The sequence below is a fragment of the Canis lupus genome, chromosome 21 (assembly GCF_003254725.2).
Source record: "Canis lupus dingo isolate Sandy chromosome 21, ASM325472v2, whole genome shotgun sequence".
Taxonomy (NCBI): domain Eukaryota; kingdom Metazoa; phylum Chordata; class Mammalia; order Carnivora; family Canidae; genus Canis; species Canis lupus.
Genome location: NC_064263.1, coordinates 32,388,225 through 32,404,339, shown reverse-complemented (window position 1 = coordinate 32,404,339; position 16,115 = coordinate 32,388,225). Strand labels below are relative to the sequence as shown.

The 16,115-nt window shown below is 38.2% G+C and overlaps 1 protein-coding gene across 6 annotated transcripts in view; it reads left to right on the top strand.

Annotated features, from left to right (window-relative positions):
* The window catches only part of STK33 (serine/threonine kinase 33), a 147,203-nt gene extending 131,657 nt beyond the window's left edge, over positions 1–15,546 (top strand). For all 6 annotated transcript variants that reach the window (XM_035704207.2, XM_049098763.1, XM_049098762.1 and 3 more), the window contains one exon: positions 14,740–15,546. In XM_035704207.2, the coding sequence (XP_035560100.1) occupies positions 14,740–14,922 (183 nt within the window). In that variant the 3' untranslated portion in view covers positions 14,923–15,546. The remainder of the gene's footprint in view (positions 1–14,739) is intronic.
* Positions 15,547–16,115: the final 569 nt, after the last annotated feature.

Genomic DNA, 16,115 nt, shown 5'->3' with positions numbered 1-16,115 from the left:
TATTTGAATTCTTTCTCAGTAATTAAATGTCCTGCCAGTGGGGGCTGTGTTCACCTCAGGGTAGCCCAGAACCCTGTGAGGAGCTGTTACTTTCTGGCTCTCTGAGGCTTAGCATAGGCAGAATGCAGAGGTGGCCTGCCAGGTTGGGTTCTGAGCTGCACCCAGGGGAAGGTGCTGTGCTGACCTTTCCCTCCCAAGCTAATAGAGCCACTAGAAACCAACAGAAAGAGACTCAGTAGAGTGATCTACTGGTTGATTTTGACTTACTGGTTGAGAACTTCATCTATTTAATAGCAAATGTCTAGATAATGTTTAACATTTAATGACTCAGAAATTTTGAAATAATCATATTTTACTATAATATAAACATGTGTTGACTTCCCTTCTTCCTCTTTGGTCTGTACATGACTCTTGAAGTGCTTAGCAGCTGTGTATATTTTATATTGTTAAAAACAGTACCCTAAAAACCCATGTTTGCCTTCCTTATTGAATACGGTTTGAAGATTTTTCTGTTAGCCAATTTGGCATATTATACATACATATTCATATGCACACATACACATATATATATACACCTTCTCACACACATGCACCTACACCAAATATGTATATACAGTTGATCCTTGAAAAACAGAGTGGGTTTAGGGGCACTGACCCCCATGCAGTTGAAAATTTGCATATAACTATTGACTCCCCCAGAACTCAACTACTAATAGCCTATTGTTGACCAAAAACTTTCCAATAACATTAGTACCCAATTAACACATATATTGCATGTTATATGTATTATATGCTGTATTTTTACAATAAAGTAGGCTAGAAAAAAAGAAAATGTTATTAAGAAAACCATAAGGAAAAGACATTTACAGTGCTGTGCTGTACTTATCCCAAAAGATCCATGTATAAGTGGACCTATAAAGTTCAAACCCCTGTTGTTCAAGGGTCAACTGTATATAGGGTCAACTCACACACTCAGACATATGTATTACACATATATACTCACATGTATCTATATCTACATATGTATATACAAACACAAATACTTATACATACACCACACATTCACATTATCTTTTATATTTTGTAGTCTTGGATTACATCTGTGTTTATCACCAAATCTGACCTTTGTGAACCAAGTATTTGGTTGGTTGTCTTCCATCTCCTTTTCCATGGCTCTGTCACACCCCTCCTTTCCCCCCTCCCTCCCTTTCCCCTTGCGAGTCTTAGAGTGATGGGACTTACTATGCTGTTCTCAGCTACTACTTCCAACCAGGGAACAGAAGAATTGGAATTTGAAGTGCTTATGGATGCTAAAACTATAACCAGTGGTATATAAATTTTATACCAGGTAGGTTGAAATTTTAAGAATATAGATTTCTACTCATTAGCGGGAAGAACTTTTCTATAGTCAGAGCTCACCTGCAATAAAACGTGCTGGACCATGGATAGTAAACCTCACCTCCCAGTTAGTGGAAATATTCATGGAGATTCTGGAAAGCTACTTATTATAAATGCTGTAGCAGGAATTCCTGCAAGATGGTTAGGAGTTTGTCCTGCATGGCCTCTAAGGAACTTTCCCATGCTTAGGTTTTAGGTGTGATGTCTTGGGAGGAATACATTACCTTGTGTGAGAGCTTTCTGAAAAATATTACCCCTTAAATGAAAGACTTCTCATATATTTAACATATTAAGTTTTTTCTTGGACTTCTATGAAAAAAGTACATTACTTTGTTAATTATATTGAAGCTGAGCTTGTGCTAAGAAATTACTTCTTTCTTTCAAATCTTCATTAACAACAGTAAATAGTGGAGTATAAAGTTCTCAAGTGATAACTGAAAATAGAGCTTGCCATTTATTCTTGAGTCCACACAGGATTCATATAATAATTAATATTCTTAAGAGTGAAATTTTAATTTTATTAAAATTATTCTATGAATATTAAAATAGTTCCCATGGGGAAAATTTTGTTTGTTAAAATTAGATTATATGAACAGTTTGATGTGATAATATAAATAATTTATACCTACTAAATTAAGGAAATTCTTTTTTCCATTAAAATTTTTGAAATTTGGCTTTAATTTAAGTGGAAATCTGCTAGCAGTTTTCTGTTTTCTGTTGTATCATTGTTCTCTCTTTTGGGGAATCTCATAAATCCATTTAGAGCTCTGATTTTATATTTTTTATAAGCCAGGGTAATCATGCTTTTTAGTTAAGTGGCAGAGCTCTTGGAAGATTAGCAGAGAAAGTGAAATCAAAACACTTGAACTAAGCACTCTCTTTCACTGAATAACCATCCTTAGTTCCAAATGCCCTGGTCATCATGGAAAAATATAGTATGCATCTCCTCATTGTTCATGTTTGGATTAAGTTATCACACTATACTTTTTCAGACTTGTCTTCAAATAGTTGACATTTGGCCATGTCCTTTTTTTTTTTTCTTTTTATTTCCAAATTTTAGCCTAATTTGGGTAATCATGTTCTTCGAGGATAGAAATGTCCTCTTGTATATATCTCATGTTTTATAAGGCTGAGTACATCTAGGTAATGTTTTGTGTTTTTAGTAACCATCTAAATTCCCCGTAGTGGGTTCTTAATCCCTTCTATCAGGTAGACCCAAGACTTCAACTCCTACGACAGCATTTACTCATCTTCAAATGAGATGCTTGGCAGACCATTGCTTATTGCAGGAGCATGCCTTTTGACATTATGTCCTTAGTGATTTCTGATAAGTAGTACAATACTTTCATTATTTGTTAAGCTCAGAAAACAATTGAGAAATGAATATCTATAATTAAAATGCATTCCCCCATAACCATGGAGGAAGGGACTAAATATTATGGATGTATATTTGCATTACAGAATTCTTGTTTCATAAAGGAGATACTTATTCATTGTTAAATTATTTATCAAACACAGTCTTGAATGTACTTGTTTAGTGAAAATGGAAGATTTTTCTGATTGTCTTCTTTAATGATAATTTTTCTTGACTGAAAATATGGCCTTTACAGTGTCACAGGAGATGGTACATGTAGCAGATACTTTAGTCTAGAAAGTAGAAATTCAAGGTTGCTTAGAAATTTTAAAAAGTTATTTTGATTAATGAAATGTATTCATGTAGCAGTTCTTCAAAGACAAGAAATGTTTGAATTTAAATAACATTGAAATTAAACAGTTGAACTGTGGTATGTTGATATATTTCTATGAGAAAGAGTCAGGTTGTCTTGGTATTTTAGTAGGATAAAAATTTTCTTCTCTTGACAAATTAAACCTTAGCTTTCTGAGCCCATGTGAATCATGTGCAAATTTGGTGGAGCTTCCACAACTTTTATATAGGCATATTTTTCCAGTCTGATACTGAAGCCTTGCAGTCTGGCATGCACTGAAAATATAACGGTTAAAAGCACAAGCTCCAGGGCATCCCTGGGTGGCTCAGTCAGTTTAGCACCTGCCTTTGGCCCAGGGTGTGATCCTGGAGTCCCAGGATCGAGTCTCACATCAGGCTCCCTGCGTGGAGCCTACTTTTCCTTCTGCCTGTGTCTCTGCCTCTCTCTCTCTCTCTGTCTCTCATGAAAAAAGAAATAAAATCTTTAAAAAATAATAATAAAAGCACAAGCTCCGATGGAGGCTGCCTGTATTCAAATCCTGACTTCACTATTTATAAGTTTTATGACCTTGGACAAACCTCTTGGCCTCAGTTTCCTCATCTGTAAAATGGGAATAATGATGGTAGCAACCAGGGATTAAATGAAATAATGCATGTGACACTCTTGATACATTAAGAGTTCATAATATTAGCTTTTATTACTTCTATTATTATGTTGCTAAAGAACTTGCATAGACTATTACTAATATTCCATGTTTTTGTCCTGTGAGCTTCAAATCTCCTTTGGGTATAGGTCTTTGAATAAACTAATGAACAAACCAAGAAAAATCATTTTCAAAGGTGATAAGGTGATGCTTCCAACCTAATTTGCCCTCTGAGTTTCATGAGGCCCCTAGGATACTGTGATAGATTAGATTTTTTTTCCCAGTTGTTTAATTTCTCTCTGTAAGTGATTTGTACATTCACATCCTATGTCATGTGACATTGTGGTTCTCCCTAATAGAGTAGATGAAGGATATTTTCTCATCCCACTCAGTGTTGGTTTTAACTATATGACTTACTTTGGCTGATGCAATGTTGAGAGGTGTGATGTAAGTAGAGACCTTAAAAGTGTTTCCATGATTTAGCTCGTTCTCTTGTATTTCTGCTATCTGCTCTGAGAAGCACATGCCTGTGGGGAGCCGCAGTTCTTGAAACTATGAAGATTTGTGGAGCAGACCTGAACCCAGTACAAAACCTGAAGTCTGGTCTAGCTTGGCATGGCCAACCCTTATAGCTAACTGAGACTTTTATAGTTATTTGTTATGTAGTTGTACAGAAAAGAGTTAACATGGCAAATCTAAGCTGCTGTCCTTGAAAAGGTCTGCTTGCAGGCTTGGCCCTTGGCTGGCCTCTGGGAACTCAGATTTGGTTGCTATCATTATCTGGTAAGAATGATTTATTCTGCCTAAACTGTGCAAACAATACAGTGTTTGCTGAAACCTGCTTTTCTTCTTGGGGTCTGAGATTTTGGTAGGTGCTAGGCAGAGAATGCCTGCATGACCAGTTCCCAATAAAAACCCAGGGTGCCGTCTCTAAGACCTTCCCTGGTTGGCAACATTTGACACATGTTGTCACAGCTCATTGCTGGGGGAATTAAGTGCATTCTGTGTGACTCCTGAGAGAGGACCCTTGGAAGCTTGAGCCTGGTTTCTACTGGACTTCATCTCAAGTGCTTTTACCTTTGTTAATTGTGCTTTGTAATAAATTGTAGCAATGAGTACAACTATATGCTGAATCCTGTGAGTCTTCCGAGTGACTCATGGAACCTGGGGGTGGTTTGGGGGACCTCCCAAACACAGTAGCATAACTGTAGCAATAGATGACTAATATAGGTACAAATAACCGTGCTAATATGAATCTTGACATGTTCTTTGACCCAATGCTATTATAGTGCCACTTGCTAGTTTGGATTCATTGGATTTTGTCCCTACTATTCCCACTAGAATGTTCTATATAAGGCTTAGATTTCACCACAAGCTTAGCCAGACTTCCACAGTTGAAGGGATGTATTAGAGAATCCTTTCAAATCATTTCCCTCCTCTCCCAAGCCTGGCTTTTGCTCAGCTCCTCTTAGGGATTGTAGCTGTTAGGATATGCTATGTATCTTTTCTATATGGAGAACCAATACATTGGTTCGGGTTATAATAAATATTGCTTTAGTTCCACATATATTAATTTGGATCTACTCATCTGTTATACTGCCTTTAGGCTATAATTGTTACATGTATTGTAGCTACAGAACAAAACACAATGTTTTAATTTTTGCTTTAAATAGTCATATATATTTCCAAGAAATTAAGAGGACAATTTGTCTTTTATATATACTCAGATATTTACTACTTCTGATGTTCTTTTTTCTTTTCTGCAAATCTAGTTTTCCATCTGGTATCATTTCCCTTCAGCTTGATTCAGTCTCCATTTCTCTGTTAAACTTACCTGGTGAATATTTGAATTTTAGGCATTTTATTCCAAAATTTCCACTTGATTCTGTTTTATTATTTCTGTTTCTCTTCAGAGATCTCCTTTATTCCTCAAAGAATATTTTCCTTTATATCATTGGTAATTTATGATACCTGCTTTAAAATCCTTGTTTGCTGATTCCAACATCTGGGTCACCTCAGGGTCTGTCTCTGTTGTCATTATTTCTGTTGCGTAGTTTAGGATTGTATCCTGGACATTGGAAGTGTGATGTTGTGCTGACTTCAGATTTGACTATTTTCCTACAAAAAGTGTTGATGTTTCTGGTTTAGCAGGTGAGTAGTTGGTTGGACACGAATTGCAAATTGTCTTTTAGCCAGCAGTTCAAATCATAGGTCAGTTCATTTCTCTTTATCTGGGCAGAATTTAGGATGCCCCTTCTCTGGCTGTCTCCTTCCAGGGATTCCCTCATTACTTTCTTGTGTCTGATTGCTTTGAAGTCTGCCCTCTAATTCTTTAGACTAGAGAGAGAAAATTGTAAAAGTGTCCAGGGTTGGGAGGGTAGTAGTGGGGAACACATTGCCATCGAAGGAGTAACATTTGATCTACCACCAGAAATAATGGAAACCAGGAGACAATGGAGTGATTGTTAAAGTGCTAAGAGGAAATTAACAAAACTAAGAAACTGCCAACTTGGAATTCTATATGTAGTGATAATTTTCTTCAAAAATAAAGATAAAATTTAAAAATGTTTTCAAGTATGTAAAAGATGAGAAAGTTTGTTACCAGCGTATCTTACTGTAAGAAATGCTAAGAGAACATTCTCAAGGTAAAAGAAAATGATCCCAGTTGGAAATGCTGACTACAAGAAGGTTCATGAAGGGCATCAGCAAGGGTAAATACATGAGTAGATATAAATAATGTTGACTGCTTGAAACAATAGCAATAATAATGAATCTAAGCTTTCATCTCAATAAACTAGGAAAAGAACAGCAAATTAAGCACCCTTCCTATAAGAGGATATTGTGAATAACTTAGTGCCAATAAGTTAGAATATTTATATGAAAAGGTCAGATTTCTTTAAAAAACATCAAAGCAGATAGACAAAAATACAAAATCTGAATAATTCTATATTTCCTTTAAAAATTGAATCTGTAATTAAGAACTTTCCAGTAACAAAAATTTCAGTTTCAAATGACTTCAGTTAATTCTGTAAATATTTGCAGAAGAAAAGAAAGCTAGTTACACAAACTCTTGAGAATATTGACCAATTCATTTATAAAGCAAGTATAACTTTAATACCAAAACATGACAAGGATATTATAAGAAAGAAAATTGTTAAAAAAGATTGTTAACAATATCTCTCATAAATATATATATAAAAATCCCAAACTCAATATTGGCAAACTGATTCCAGAAATATTTAAAAAAAGAGCACATTCATGATCAAGTATACAGTATATGCCAGAGATGTGTGTTTGGATTAACATCCAAAAATCAAGCCTATAATTTACCATATTAATAAGTAAAAGAGAAAAGCCTATCTCAATAATTGTGATAAAAAGCATTTAATGAAATTCAACATTCAAACATGAGTAGTAGACTAGGAACAGATGGTAAGTCCTTTTGACATATTAAGGGATTTTTATATTTAAAAAATCCCCTCTAATGCTAAATATCATTCTTTTTTTTTTAATTTTTTTTTTTAATTTATTTATGATAGTCACAGAGAGAGAGAGAGAGAGGCAGAGACACAGGCAGAGGGAGAAGCAGGCTCCATGCACCGGGAGCCTGACGTGGGATTTGATCCCAGGTCTCCAGGATCGCGCCCTGGGCCAAAGGCAGGCGCTAAACCACTGCGCCACCCAGGGATCCCGCTAAATATCATTCTTAATGGTGACATATTGAACACTTTCCAACTGAAGGTAGGAGAAAGGCAAAAATGCCCCATTCTACTTATCTTTATTTTTTTTCTACTTATCTTTAATATCATACTAGAGATCTTAGTCAATGCAACAGGGCACATAAAAGATAATAGATTGGAAAAGAAGAATAAAAGGGTCTCTATTTGCAGATGACATGATTGTGTACCAAAAAAATCCCATGGAATCTACAAAAAGTGAATTGAACAATTCTCAGGGTGCAAGATCTGTGTATAAAAATAAAGTATATTTTTATATGCTAAGAATGAATAATTAGAAAACAAAATCTTCAAATACCATTAAAATATCACAAAACATAAAATACTTTGTCTTAACTCTAACAAAATATGTGTATAATACTTATACCATATCCCATGACACACTGAAATTGTGAAGACTGAAATATTTGGCGAGAAATACCATGTTTATGGACTGGAAGATTTGATACTATTGAGATGTCAGTTCTCTCCAAACTGAGTTATAACTTTAAAGCAATCCCAATTAAAATCCAGGGCTTTGCTTTTCTGTTAGAAATTGACAAAATGATTCTAAAATTTGCTTGGAAATACATAAGACGTAGACTAGCCAAAATAACTCAAAAGTACAAAGTTGGAGAACTTATATGGCATAGTTTCAGCACTTACTATATAGCTATAGTAATTAATACAATGTGGTATTGATGTAAGAATAGACAAATCAAGGAAACAAAATATAGTCTAGAAATAGACCCACCCTTAGGTTGATTTTTGACAGAGATTTCAAAGCCATTCAGTAGGGGAAAAGATAGTCTTTTTCAGTAAATAGTGCTGAAGTAATATGTTAGATATCTCTATGGGGGAAATGAACCTTGACCCCCAGGTTACATTGTACACAAAAAATAGTTTGAAATGGTAGTGGACCTAAATCTAAAAGCTAAACTGTAAAGCTCATAGGAGAAAACATAGGACAATATCTTCCAACCAGAGAGTAGTCAAAGATTACTTAGAATACCAGGCAGCATTTTAAAGTCAGATCAAATGGACTTCTTCAAAGCAAATGTATCTTCTCATCTTAAGGAAAGGAATAGGAAAGCCACAGACAGGAGAAAAAATTTGTAATAGATACATCTAACAAAGGGCTTGTTTCCAAAATATTGAGACAGTTCCTACAACTCAATAATAATAAGGCAATCCCACTTTTAAAATACACGTAAGATTTGAACAGACATTTCAGGTATGAAAATACACTAATAGTCAATAAGCATATGAAAAAGTATGCAACATCACTATTTACCAAGAAAATGCAAATGATAACAGGAAAAGCCACAATAATATATGATTATATCCTTTCTAGAATGGCCAAAATTTAAAAAGGCAAGTTCATATTTTAGCTCAAATATTAGAGCAATTCGGAATTTTCCTACATTGCTTATAGATTGCAAAATGGCTCCATTTCTTTGGAATAGAGTTGGGCAGTTACTCATAAGGTTAAACATTTACTGGGCAGCCCGGGTGGCGCAGTGGTTTGGCGCCTCCTGCAGCCTGGGGTGTGATCCTGGAGACCTGGGATCGAGTCCCACATCGGGCTTCCTGCGTGGAGCCTGCTTCTCCCTCTGCCTGTGTCTCTGCCTCTCTCTCTGTGTCTATGGATTAATAAATAAAATCTTTAAAAAAAAAAAGGTTAAACATTTACTTACCATTTATCCAGCAATCCCAAATTTGAGTTCATAAAAGTACTGGTAGAATATATTTATAGCAGTTTTATATATAAAGAGCCCTAAAATGAAAACAGCCGAAATATCCATGAATAGAAGAATGGATAAGCAAATTGTGGTATATCCATACAATGGAATACTACTTGATAATAAAAAGGAATGAACCACTAACACATGGATGAATCTCAAAAACATATGTTGCGATAACACGAGACTCTAATTATCTCAATAAAAGTTTCTTTTTTTAAATCTCAATACAAATTTCAATTTAAAAACAGGTTAAGCAAAAAAAGTCAGACAACAAGAGCACATGCTGTATGTTGTTTCATTTACATGAAATTTTAGAGAAGTGATTATGTTGAAAAACATCAGAATACTGGTAACCTCAGGAAGGGAGGGAGTTGAGTGGGATGTGGCCCCAGGGAAATTTGTGGGGAGTTGTTCTATTTCTTGATTGGGCTGTTGTTTATACAGGTCTATGCATTGTCAAAACTCTTCAAATTGTACATTTGAGATTTGTACATTCTACTGTATGTAAATTGTAGTTTAACTAAAAAAGAAAAGAGGAATTTATATCGCTCTCTAATTTGCAAGTTAGATTTTATTTTCATTAACTCCATACAAGGCCCAGCTATTTATGTAGGTAGCCTTATAAAAGAAATCTATATATTTGGAAGTTAATTACCCTTCTTCCCTTTGGTTTTTCTTTCCCTTCCTTCTTCCTTCTGAAAACCACAGGAATGTGAGAGAAAGTGGGTGACCATTGCAAAACTGGAGCTGAAAACTTGTATCAGAATGTTCTGTCACTTGGACCTTGTGCAGGCCTATAATTTGAATGTGTGACTCTAGAAATGGTTGCTATGGTGATAAACCACTTTACTTAAATAGCATGTATTTTACTCAAAATTCAGAGAAATGGTAACAGTTTCTAGTAATCATGTACTGGTATTAACTTGCAGGGATATGCCTAGAGCTTACAGGTTTTGCATCCATTATCACCAGATGAGTTCATCAGGTTAAAGTTACGCCAGTGAATAATGAAATATGTATATTTAGCCCAATTTTCTTGTTACATATCTCCCCTTGCACACATGGAGCCCCTTTGCAAGATTAATAATATGAGCTGGGGAAATCAGGCCAAGGGTGTTGACTTACTAAAAAATGAAACTGGAGGGAACTTGTAAGGTCATCTTTTCCATCATCCCGCCTACAGTAGGACTGACTATTCTTCAACCGTCCCAAGCGGTAAGAATCTGTTAAGGATGAGAAACAATTGAAATGCTGCTTGGGCCAGCCCCTGGTGTAACCATCCTGATTGCAGCACTCACAGCCACTGTCTAGCTCCACAGAGCTGAGATCTTTCCCCTTCTGCATTCTACAGAGTGAGATTATATATGTCCTCTATTCTTTATATTTCTAGACTGAAGATCTCTCTTGTAAAGAAACTTCCACCCATTAATCATATTAGTAACCTGTCTGTAAACCTTCTCTGGTTCCTTTATCTCTGTTCAAGCTGATTGCAGTGTTTCAGGTATGAATTCTTCATGATTTTATATAAGGATAAAAGAAATTTTTTTTGTTTCTAAGATGCTTTCTGATCATAGCCAGGTTTTCTTGATCACTGTGCAATGGTATGTTGCGCCAGCATCTTCAGAGAACAATCTATAATGATTTGTAAATCCTTTCTTGGACTGATAGTGATGGCCAGCTCTCTCATAATGATCATTTAGACTCTTTTCCCCTAGAACTGAATATTGAAATTCCCCTCTCATCTTCCTCCCCCTCTACATAATCTTGTGGGAGATCATCACCTTCTATTTGCGTTTTATAACCTAGAAGATCTTAGCAATTCCTATAGCCTTGGCAATTTCACTTTTCATTTCTCTGTCATGTTACTTACAAAACTGTAAAATTGCATCAGTGACAGCATAGATCCCTGAGGAATCCCTTCAACTATGAGAGAAGAAAAAGAGAAACCTAAAAATTTAGAGAACCCTATAAACCTACAAAGGAAATCCCTGAAACATTAAGATTTGTTTATATTCCTAGAGAAAAGGTTGGAATCTGGAATTTGCCTTGGCCATTTGTGTTCAAGGAGATGAGAGGCATGGCTCTTGGTGAAGAAAGCTACAGCTCAATCTGAAGGATACCATGAGGGTCAGCCTGCATCCATGTTTTGTTAGCATCAGAACACAGTTTCAATGAGAGGTGATATTTCAGAGAGGAGTCTCAGAGTCTTCAGGAAAGCTCTTACAATTCTGACTCCTGAACAGTGGCATCCTAAACTTAATGCAACTGCAAATTAGCAAAGAGAAATGGTAAGGTGTACACGGGTACACACACACACACAAAGCATTTTACGAGGTACACATATAAACACAGAAGCTTCTAAGCATTTGCAATAAACATTTGCATAAATATGTGTAGATTTGCATTAATGTTACCAGAGAGTAAAAGAACAAATATTGAGATTTGTGTCAGTGTAGCCAGTTTTAGGCCAGCTTGCAGTTCAATTAAAATCTAGCTGACTATTTTAGTTTTAATATGTATTAAATACCAAATTGAGAAAGAGAAGGCACTCATACGTTGCTGGTAAGAGTATAAGTTGATACAACTGCAGTGGAAGGCAATATGGCAATAGCTTTCAAAATTACAGATCCATATACATTTTGACCCAGGTGTCCCACCTCTAAAATATATATCCTGGAGATATATTACACATACACAAAATGACACAAGTACAAGATTATTCATAGCCTCACTATTTGTACTGGGAAGAGAATGGAAACAACCTGAGCTCTCTTGTAAAGAAACGCAAGAAGCCACAATCTCCACTGTGAAGGGAGCCACTAAATAAATTGTAGTACCTTCAGACAAGAGAATGTTGCATAACCAAAAAGAAGAATGAGCATTCTTTTTACATATGGACATGGAAGGATCCTTAAGACAATCATTAGTTTAAAAAAAATCAAGGTGTGAAAGAGTGCTTACAGTGAGCTACCAATTGTGTAAAAAAGGGAGAAGAAAGTATGTCAATACATGGATTAGACTGAACCATATGAAATCGCCATTATTAGGCTGTTTTTGACCTGCAGAAATGACTAGCAATTCTATTTGGTTCCACTTAATATTTGCTCGAAGATGCATGAACTCTCTCTGGAAATGTACACTGTAAGTTGATAGTATTGGTTGTCTTTAATGTGGGGCAGAACTGAGTTAACTGGGAGATAGGTAAGAGATTTTTAACACTGCGAATATGAAATCATGGGGGTGTGCCACCTATTTTAAAAATACATCACTAAAATTAGGTATGAATAAATAAAATAATGTAGCTGAAGAGTATCATTTTCTCATCTTGCTCTAGAATGAAACCGAGAAATATTCACTGAAGCAAACATTTTGGTTTAGGTTTCTCTTCCCTTCCCCTTTGCCAGAAAATTCTGAGGATTATCTTATGGTATCTTACCCAAGAAGAAAATACCAGAGCGTCTTATGATTTTGGAAAATCTGACCTACATCACCAGCCCCGCCCACAGAGACTGTTTTTGAGTATTTTTTCCTGGTGACTGCAACTTCTGGTCTACTTTAGTGACTCAAGTCCATTAACAAATGGAACCCTGGAGAAGACGGGAAGGGTTAAACCAGATATGAATATGCACACTTTAAAAAGAAAATGCCAGAGTCTCTGTTTCTATTCTAGAGAACAGCAGTTGTAGTGGGCATGTTGAAAAACATTTCCTCAACTCCTTGGATGATAGCTCAAAAGGTGGAAATGTCAAAAGGGAGAAGGTTACACTTAGATTCACCTTTTAATAGGATTTGTATGTCAAATGAATTAAAACTTTTATGAATTGAAATTTCCAAGATAGGTTTCCTGTCTTAGGGATCAGCACTATACTAAACAAAGCAGCTTCTCTCCAGGCGGAGACCTGAACGTCAAGGGAGTCAGCGCTCACCCCACTGCTGCACATGGGCGTTCTCAGTGAGAGGGTACCAGCTGTATTACAGAATGCTGATGTATCTTCACTATTTTCTATTTCGTGAAAGAATCCACAGAGAAGCAACCTAGAAATTTTGTTGGAAAAAAAAATTGACGGAGGAAAGGACTTTCCTACATTTCCAGATGTATACAAATTAACTTTTCAATGCACAAAATTAGGAGCTCAAGAATTAGCAGACACAGTTAATGAAGGCATACGTGAGTGACGTCTGAAGAGACACATATTTAGCGGCTGTCTGCAAAGGTCAGGTGAATTTTCTCTTTCCCTAAATACAGCTACCAAAAATCCTAAGTGCCTGGAAGTTCTGCTGCAGCCCAGGGAGGCCATTCGTTCATCAGCGAATACATTAAGCGCCTACCACGGTGCATGAAACCCGCCACTGGTATCACAAGAGCCCGAGTGATCAAAGAAACGCCAGGTTTATTTGTAGCGTGTCACCTGTAATCTTTTCACATTTCTTTGAAAATTGTTAACCTGATTATTAACTCATCTGTAGAGTAACTCTGCGATGAGCCCTTTCCAGAGCATTCTGTGTGCGTGAGGCCCGCGGCATCCATCCTCCCGTGGCCCCCCCCCCCCCCCCCGCGGCGCCCCCTCCTCCCAAGGGCTCTGCCCTTCTAGAATCCTGCGCTCAGCTCCGGCCTCCAGGAGTGATCGCTGCTACTTCGGGAGGGGGGCGCCCTGGAGGGCCGGGGTGAGCACTGGGCGGGGCGCCGCAGCCCCGAGAGGTGAAGAGCGCGGGAACGCCCTGGCCCACTTTGCACTGCCGGGCATTTATTTTCATTTTGCGCCGCAGAGAATGGGAAATTGTGCCTGTAGTTTGCACCACACCAGACACCGAACGGTCCTCTTTTCTTTTCTTTTCTTTTCTTTCTTTCTTTCTTTCTTTCTTTCTTTCTTTCTTTCTTTCTTTCTTTCTTTTCTTTCTTTCTTTCTTTTCTTTTCTTTCTTTCTTTCTTTCTTTCTTCTTTCTTTCTTTCTTTCTTTCTTTCTTTCTTTCTTTCTTTCTTCTTTCTTTCTTTCTTTTTCTTTCTTTTTTTTTTAATTTCATTTGGGGATCCCTGGGTGGCGCAGCAGTTTAGCACCTGCCTTGGACCCAGGGTGTGATCCTGGAGTCCCGGGATGGAGTCCCACATCAGGCTCCCTGCATGGAGCCTGCTTCTCCCTCTGCCCGTGTCTCTGCCTCTCTCTCTGTGTCTCTTATGAATAAATAAATAAAATATTTTTTAAAAAAGATTTTATTTATTTATGAGACACACAGAGAGAGAGGCAGAGACACGGGCAGAGGGAGCCCTACATGGGACTCGATCCCGGGACCCCAGGATCACACCCTGGCGCTGAACCGCTGAGCCACCAGGGCTGCCCCCTCCTCTTTTCTTGGAGGCGCTGAAGAGCTTCCTCTGGCATTTCGGACGCCCTGCAGCGTCCTCAGTGCCTGCCCCCCTCGGAGAGGGCTCCCGCTTGCGCCTCTTGGGCCACTTCCCAGTCCCTCGCTTCCTTGAATGGCTACATACCACTTCCTGTCTGAAAAGTGATCCAGGCCTTTTCTTTTGTTTCCAGCCCACTGCGACCAGTAAGAAGGAAAACGTGGACAACTTGGACGCGAAGTGCACAGCTTCCCCCTCTGGCAGACACCTTCTCCCTGGGCTCAAAGGAGAGCCCCCCACGACTGCAGGCCAAGGAGGGGCAACCAAATCCACTGCGAAGTCCAATGCCCTCCCCAGAACCAAGAAGAAACTCTAAGTCGCCTTTACCGATGAATAGCACCAACCCAGAGCTGCTCTTCCTAGCACTGGATGAGGGGCCGGGAGGGGAGAGGACAGGACTGTCAGCTCTTTTAGCCTTTCAGCCCCGCTGAGCCCTGCCCTGTGTTGGCACCGGTTCAGACCCGCAGCCTGGTATCTCCAAGGCAGCTCAGGGTGTGGGAGGACCGCCACTCACCTGCTTGATGGCCGGCTGCGGCCTCAGTCAACTCCAGAGGCTTCTGAGAACTGTTTAGAGGAGCCCGGGCCCTCAAAGCAAGCTGGTGGGCAGACTTGCTCAGTTTTACTTCAAATTCTTATATTTAGGCACCATTATTTGTAGGAGAAAATGAGAGCCAGGCATGGCGATGGAGGTTCCAAATAATTATGTGCACTTTGCACTAGAAGATTTTGTTAGGAAATCACTAATAAACTTGCCGTAGGCATAACAGCAGAAGTGCTTCAGCCCTTCACATGTGTTCTTGTGATTTGAGGTTGCTTATAGATTATTTAAGACCATTTATTTTAAATGTAGAAAAATAGGAGATTTTGTAACCGCTTGCCATTAACTTGCTGCTAAATTCCCAATATATTGATTGAATCAATAAAAAACAGATGTTACCCATGCACGTTAATTTTTATGTTAACAAGAGGTGGCTATAATAGGGTCCTTTAAGCCCTTATGCAAATTATGAGTTTGGGCTGCTTCTGCAAAGGTAGGCACCTATCTTTGGGAGAGGTCGTGCAGCTGGACACGGGGAGTGCATCATTACTCTGGGCGTTATTAGGTATCTCCTTTCCACCTGGGCAAATCATCTTGCCATTCAAGGTCAAACCGGGTGAATAGATGCTTTGCTTGGCCCTCAGACAAATCCTAAAGAGACAGTTTACATGTGCTTTTTTTTTTTTTTTTTAATTTTATTTATTTATGATAGTCACAGAGAGAGAGAGAGAGAGGCAGAGAGAGAAGCAGGCTCCATGCACCGGGAGCCCGATGTGGGATTCGATCCCGGGTCTCCAGGATCACGCACTGGGCCAAAGGCAGGCGCCAAACCGCTGCGCCACCCAGGGATCCCTACATGTGCTTTTACCTGTGTCAAGCAATAACCTAGCTTCAGCCCACCTCCCCCACGGGATCATTGTAGACCTCCAGAATGACCCTCGCCTGGCCTGCTGGGCTTGTACTACTGGCAT